At 40.8% G+C, this 8079-nt stretch overlaps 1 protein-coding gene across 1 annotated transcript in view; it reads left to right on the top strand.

Annotated features, from left to right (window-relative positions):
* The first annotated feature begins 1694 nt into the window (after positions 1-1694).
* Positions 1695-8079, top strand: part of LOC141052677 (protein Shroom4-like) — a 170668-nt gene continuing 164283 nt past the window's right edge. The window contains exons 1-2 of the mRNA XM_073549926.1: positions 1695-1822; positions 1919-4610. Coding sequence (XP_073406027.1) covers positions 1767-1822; positions 1919-4610 — 2748 coding nt within the window. The 5' untranslated portion in view covers positions 1695-1766. The remainder of the gene's footprint in view (positions 1823-1918; positions 4611-8079) is intronic.

The raw sequence follows: 8079 nt of genomic DNA, 5'->3' as shown, positions 1-8079 counted from the left end.
TGTACACAGTAGGGAGTAGTAGGCATTTCTTCTTGCCATGAATGTATATTCTGGAGTCATAGAGAAGGTCCCAAATCTTAACAGAGGACATCTTTGTAAACTTAAAATTGCTTTAAAGTGGTTATCTGGGACTTTTTTCTATCGGACAGAGTAGTTATTGCTAGATATACAGTATGTGAAGTACCTGCCTGTTCAACCGTGCGCCGATCCCTCCTAGCTCAGAGCAGTCATTGGACCACTCCTGATAGTGATTTTTCCACTTCTTGCGATGTCACATCGATCGGCAAAGTAGTTCTTCCTTTTCTGTTCTGCTCTGTCGATGGCGCTAATATCATGTTGATTGTCAGGTGGCTTCTCTCTGGCTAATTCACCACAGTTAGTGAAATATACATCACATAAGCAGTGTAGTGAGATGAGTGTGCTAGTGACACTGATACCAAGCGTCAGCACTGGAAATCAGAGTCACTTCGAGAGCTCGTTGCAGCACTGATGCTTCAGCTCCTGCTATGTAAACCTGACCCGAGTTAGCCAGTGGGAGCCAACTGTCAATCAGCATGATGTTGGCAGTGACACCCCATTGACAGAGCAGGACAGCAGAGAAGGAACTGCTCAGTCGGTGTGAAATCACAGGAAGTTTCAGGGTTCCTGCCAGGTGCGGTCTGTAACTGCTCTGAGCAGGGAGAGATTGGCGCACATCAAAACATGCAGGCACTTGTCATTTACCTGTCTTTGACAACTCTGGCTGAGGTGAACTTCAGAGGCACTAATCACTGAATGCATGAGTCCATGTGGATGTGTGTTGTCCTTTCAGTTGGATTCAATTGCAGACCACATCTTCTGCACAATACAGAGGCACTTTCTCACTTTTTTCATGTGGAGGCACATAACTTCCGAGTAATATTACAGGAACACAGTAATCTTTAAGGAGGGCTTCCATCTTCCATTACGAGGTTTGCATGGGTTGGGGTGTATCTCTGCGACTTCTTTCACCTGTTCTAACTTCTAACTTAGAAGAGTTGCATGGGTCAGTATGTGTGGCGGGACTACTTACAATCATGCCCCAGCCTGGGAAGTCTAGTATTCTTTCAGTAAGGCTCCCCCATCTGGCCAACACATAAACTTTCCAGTTATTATTCCTCTTTCTTCATAGGCACCCCAACTTTCCAGCTTTTGTAAGGCTTACCGCCACATCTCGAATCAGTTGCTGCCTTGCTACCTGCATATCAAGCCTTCTTTTCTACACAGACATTCAAATGCTTATCTGACTGCATGTCTTTCTCCCTCAAGATACAGGACCTAACTTCATTTATCTACCTTGTAGCCCATCTCACCATCTTGGCTGCACAGCTATTAACTCTATCTTCCCCACCTAACTAGACTGCTGTAGCTCACATAGAAGATAAACAGGTCAATAAAATATTATGACACCAAGTATTCAGAGGGGTCCCTGACAGCTTGCACTCCTTTACACACCTACCGATAAGTGTTTGGGCCCAAACAAGAAAAATAAAGTCACAATCAATTCTTGCTTTTGAACTTCCAGATACAGATTACAAACACTTATTGTAGAGAGAAATGTTATAATGTAATGTTTTGTATTTTGTTTTCCTTTTTATGGCTTTGCTGGGTTTGTTTTTATACTATAAAAGATTGTTTTGTAACCCCTTCATTTATTCTTTGTATTGTTTAGGAGGAGTCTTGTAGTTGTCAGACCCCACTCATGGCACCTTGCTAAGCTCTCCGAGGTCCACCCTGATGTTGCGAGCATGCAGTTTCCATCAGATGCTTTTAGTAGGTCCTGGCACTCTGGCAATGAAATTAGGTGAGTTTATGTGCTACAAAGTGACCCCAGATACTTCATGATTAGTCTACATAATTAATGAAGAGTAAACATCCAGCATTGTGATTTTTGTTATAGTGAGCAACCTCTACAGTGGAATGTTCTCTCAAGACACTGCAGCACAGACAAAAGTAGCTCAATAGGTAGCATGGAAAGCCTTGATCAACCTGGACAGAACTACTTTGAAGGAAAGATTTCACCTCTTGATACAGGAATGTACCAAAACAAAAGAGATTCTGCATATAGTTCATTCTCTACAAGTTCTAAAATCTCTGATTATACAACGTCATCAAGAATAGATGGATCATCTCCTATCAACTGCTTCCTAGGCTCAAATAAACCAGAAGATGGCCGGTATCTTCAAACAGGGCAAGGTGCTGTAGAGTCACAAGTGGACATTTCTAGGCAATCACCACCCCAGCCACCTATACGCAGAGATAGCTTAAGGGAAAACAAAGCTGAATTTTGTAGTAGTGATAGAAGAACTTCATGTCCATGTGACTTATTTCATATGTCTGGAATGTGGTCATCAGAGGTTTCTCATTTTAACAGCTCTGAAAATACCATTTGTCAGTGCACAAATGTGCCATGTACAGGACATCTTACGGAGAACTTGTCATCTGACCAATATTATATGCTAAGCTCACAGACTGACAAGGCCCAACAACTTAACATAATTGCAAAGAATGATATGGAAAGATCTAACCAGTGCACTAAGACAAAAATAAAATGGTCTGAAGATGATAAAGAAACCAAAGAATTTAATTACAATAATCTTCAGGAGGGTCCACATGTAGTTAAAAATTGTGAACACTGGAAGACTTTAAATCATCATTGCCCTCAAACAGATATGTCCAGTGTGCATGTCCGTTTTAGAAAAGATGTGAAACCAACATCCTTTGAAGAATTCCAGTTTACTACAGATAAGTGCACAGAAGAAACTGAAAAAAGATACCTACGCAATGCTAATGACGATCTGGAAATGTCACAGTATGGGAATACCATGCAACCCTCAGACACCAGTGATGGACATGTTTGTGCTTCCTTAGACAGATCACTTACAATGCCAAAAGATCCTCCAAGTTCACAGTCAAGTAATTATGTCGATAGGCTGACATCAACTGGCATTTCTAATCCAGTAACACAGGATGCATCTTGTCAGGAAGAAACTGTGGCTCTAATTAAAAAACCTGGTGCATCTCGTCACCGTTCAGCACATATGCGAAGAAAAAGTGACCGTTTTGCTACAAACCTAAGAAATGAGATACATACTCGAAAAGCTCAGCTTCACAAGAATAAAGATTGTAAAGTACTACTATCTTGTGAGGAATCTACTGAAGATAAAAATGAAGCCTTTGTAGGTTCCCCTGAGATAATTCCTCCTCCTCCTCCTCCACCACCACCACCTAAAAACAAAGCACTTTTTCTAGAAATCAAAAGAGCCAATGCTGAAAAGTGCAGAAGCTCCAAACACAATTACAATCAGGAGAAAATGGAAGGTGAAATTGTCGATAAAAATATGGGCACTCACAAACATAATATTAAAGAAAACCTCCGATCAACAAGTGAAGTTTTTACTGAAGGCGAAGGATTTTTATTGACTGCTGAAAACAAAACTTACAATGAATGCTGGAAGTCAAAAGCCTTACATACTCATCTCCAAAAATCTGTCTTACAAAATAAAAATGAAATGAATCATCCAAAGAATAACGAACCAAAATGTTCGTACGGCACAACAGATTTTCAGCACCCTATGTATACTGCACCTAAACCAGACGCTTGTAACATTGAAGATGGCATCGGCAGCCTAAAAATGCCAGTTGAAGAAGAGAAATCTGACATTTGTGGTACCAATGCTTTAAAAAAACCCCATGATAATCAACTTCCCACTGAAACTCTTGCTAGACACACCCATGAAGACAACACCTGCTATATGAATAGTCACTCTATTGATTCCTGTAGGGAGTGGGACTTCATGCAGTTCACCAATGAGCAACCTCTTCCCGGAAGGAAAATAAATTGCCAGGTAAATTTAGGGCAAGAAAAAATGGTTTCTGAAGCAAGAAGCTCCAATGATCTGTCTTCTGCTGCCCAGCTGAGGTCTCTGCAGCACTTTTCAGAAGGAAAACATTTTTCTCCGCATAATCCAAAGAATGGTGCCAAATGGTCATTGTCTCCTGAGCATAACATTCAGACTCATCATTTTACTGAAAGGGAAATTGGTCAAGAACTCCTTCCCCCAGCAAAATGTGATGAGAATATTCTAATGCCGTTTGCAGAACGCAGGAAGTTTTTTGAAGATGTATGCAAAGGACCAGCATTCACTGTGGATGATAAACCAAATTTTTATCTAAGCATACCTGATCATCCTGTTTCGCACTCCATAGTCGCAGATGTACGGAGGCATTCTGTAGACCATACACACTGTACTACCTCGCTCAGACAGCAAGACAGAAGATTACCTCTTTGTGATATTTGTAGGAATCACACAATGTGCTGCAATGAAGAGGCCCAAACTACTAACTATCTACCCTCCTTGTCATGTGGATTTAGGCCATGTATGTTCTGCTCTAATGACTGTTGTCCTGCATTGCTGAAAACAAACATACTTGTAGCCCATCACAGCTGTCATTGCCATCACGTACAACCACACCACCACCATCGATGGGCGAAATGTGCTGATCATTCATTCCCTACTCCATGCAACTCATTGGAGGAAAGTGGCATTCTTCGTGTTGACCAAATGAATATGAGGAAACCCCAGTTACAGGTGAGAAATTCATTTTTTTCCACAGTACTATCATATTATCCTTATTCATCTTCAATCTTTTGGTTTGAGGTTTTAATGCAGCAGATTTTTTTTCTACTGCAAACATTAGGGTATTGGCTGCAAAAAGACTGCAAAAATATACATGTTTCTGCATGCTTTTTTTTATTCATTTTTTCACATTCATTTAAATGGGCGAAAATCGCTGAAAAAATTGACCTGCAGCAGATTTGAAACTACTTGAAATCTGCAAGGAGAAACTAAGCAGTATGTGAACAAGACTTAAGAAATCTGCCTTACGTTGCTGGTTCTGTAAAGTGCTGTGTTTTTTCTGCAACACATTTATTAACAAATTGCCAAAGGTAAATAAACCCCATCTAATGACTATAAAAGCTAAATTAAATTAAAGCAGTAATAATGTCCCCTGATGTGCTCCTACAGTAATTATGTCCCCAGGTGCCACCATCCTGACCCCCATACAGTAATTATGTCACCCCCTTAATAAGGTCCCAGATCCTGGGCCTCTTTATTTAATGTCCCCATTCTAAGTCCCCATACTGGACCCTTATGTCCACGTTAATAAGGTCCCCATTCTGGATCCCTTTATTTAATAATGTCCCCATTCTAGGCCCCTTTATTTAATAATATCCCCATCCTGGGCCCCTCGCAGTAATAATATCCCCATCCTGAGCCCCTCTATTTAATGTCCACATCCTGGACCCCTCTGTCAGCCCCTGTGTCCACAACCCTGCCCAATCATGAGGGGGGCATTTTCTTGCGTATTCATATTCGGCATGGTCGTTAGAATGGCCGTCAACTGCAGCTGTGACAGGGCGCTGTGCTCTGGCCGGCAGCCAATTAAAGTCACTGCTATGTGACATCAGTGTGCCTCCTATCATAGAACAGAGCACCCTGTAACAGCTGCAGCCAGCGTCATCTTGATGTGCGTCGTCGCCAGGGCCTGCTCTAAGTTTTCATTGGCCGTGGGTGAAAGAGTCTCAGTAGGCCTCTTTAACACATACCACAATACATGATGCACAGATAAGAAATATACGGTAGGTATAGTACAATGCCAAAGATTTAATTTACTTCTTACATTACATGAGTGATATCTATTGTAAATTCTGTAATAGCTGAGAAACCGGGGCATCCTCACAGCGCACAGCAAACAGAGCGACAGCAGACTTATTAATATGGACCGGACCGTATAGTTCTCCATACAGCATTATGGGCATCACATAGTCTTCCATGCTGAATTATGGGCACCACATAGTTCTCATACAGAATTATGGGCGACATATAGTCCTCCATACAGTATTATGAGTACCACATAACCCTCCATACAGTATTATGGGTCTCATGTATTGCTTCATACAGTATAATGGGCTCATATATTACTCCCTACAGCAATATATGGAGCCCATTATACTGTATGAAGCAATACATGAGGCCCATATATTGCTCCCTGCAGTATAATGGGTTCCATCGATTTGCTAAATACAGTATAATGGGCCCCATATATTGCTCCATACAGTAGAATGGGCCCCATGTATTGCTCCATACAGTATAATGGGCCTCTATATAATTTATAATGGCCCCCATATATTGTTCCATATTGTATATAATGAGCCCCATATAATGCACCATACAGAATAATGGCCTCATATATTTCTCCATACAGTATACTGGCCCCATATATTGTTCCACACAGTATGTAATAGGCCCCATACAATGCTCCATACAGTATATAATGGGACCCATATATTGCTCCATACAGTATATGAAGGCCCCCATATATTGCTCCATACAGTATATAATGGGCCTATATAATGCTCCCTACAGTATATAATGGTTCCATATATTGCTCCACACAATATATAATGGGCCCCATATACCGTAATACACTATACAGTATGCGTGACAGTTTCCATTTTTGCGGCGTGATACAATAAAGCATAGATAGCTTTATTCAATAAATATTGGTGGTTAGGGAGCTTCTATTGAAACTGAGCACATACAGTTCTTACCCTGAAGGCAGTTTGATCCAAGTGGTTTGACATCAACTGTGTGATGAACTTGTGGGAGTTTAGTTTCATCCTGAAAGTAAGATTCTTTGGCCCATAAAAAGTGAACTGAAGATGCAATAAAAGGAAAAGCAGGAAAAATAGGAAAAGCATAAGATTAGGGTGTTAATGAGGCTGATAGTGACCGTGGAGCTACTTGTAGATGCAGACTGGCTATAAGGAGAACAAAGAGGACAACTTGAGCCTTGCTCATCTTGGTGGTCAGTGTCAGTTTTGTTTCTCTACCTGAGCAGGTGAGGCCATTTCTTTGCTGATTCTAGTTGATTTGTGCCATGATGTACAAGGCTTATTATCCAACTTCACAGCCTGTGCCCACTGCAATAGAAAAGAATTCCCACACCACATTCTGATGTAGACCCTTCTATCTCTATCTGTAATGATGAGCTGTGTGCGCTGACCTCTTATCTCTGTAAAGCCCTGAAATGGCCACTGCTTTCCTCTGCCCTCATCTTTTATAGTGCCTGTGATAGTCCCATCTGATTGGCTGCGCTAGACAATGTGATGTGATACCTGCAAGGCATTATGGTGAAACTCGTGCAGCTGCACCTGATACCACGTGCTCCTTCTCTCTGGCTGATGCAGGCAGTCTTCTGCCTTGTGTAAAATAGCACCAGGCACCAGCACAAATCAAATCGCAAATAAATCAAAATCAATGGGAACTGGGAATTTCAGGAAATTCGACTCAAGGTTAATTTGCAGCAGATCGATTCAACTATCTCTAAATAAATCATAGTTATCTGCAATCTACACTAAAACAATCTCTGAAGTTTTCCTGGAGTTTTTCACCTATAAATCTACAATAATGCTAGATTAACATATTAAATATTAAACAGGTCCAGTCGCAAGGTCAGAATTAACTAGTTTTTACTCTTATTTTATTTCTATTGCTCCCATTATTATTCTGTATTTTTGTAAAAAAAAAATTGTATAATTCCAGAGATATGAGCCTTTTCATGTAGGCTATGTTTGCACTTTGTATTTTTACTGCATTTTTTATGCAACTAAAAGCTGCTTTTTACAGTACCAGCAAAAGCTATGAGATTTCAGAATCTCTAAATTGGAAAACTACAGCTTTTTTTTTGAAAAATGCAGCGTGTCACTTCTTTATAGCATTATTCACCCATATTAAGCAAGAGTAAGTGCAAAAACAAAGCAAAAACGTAGCAAAAAAACATTACCATCATTTTTTGCAGTGATTTTAACTCCTACTTGACATGCAGGATATGTACGGCATTGCGGGAGCTTCACTCCCGCAAATCGCTCTACATATATTTCTTCTCAATTGCGTGTGCTCAAGCTGAGCGGCGCCGCGATTGAGTGCAGGTGTCAGCTTTATATGAGAGCTGACTTTCTGCACCAATGCCCACGATCAGTGCTAGCACCAGTTG

The sequence above is a fragment of the Dendrobates tinctorius genome, unplaced genomic scaffold (genome assembly GCF_039654945.1).
Source record: "Dendrobates tinctorius isolate UK_male_01 unplaced genomic scaffold, ASM3965494v1 ptg000162l, whole genome shotgun sequence".
Classification (NCBI taxonomy): domain Eukaryota; kingdom Metazoa; phylum Chordata; class Amphibia; order Anura; family Dendrobatidae; genus Dendrobates; species Dendrobates tinctorius.
Note: the sequence above shows the minus strand (reverse complement) of the source record. Positions and strands in the feature narration are given on the sequence as shown.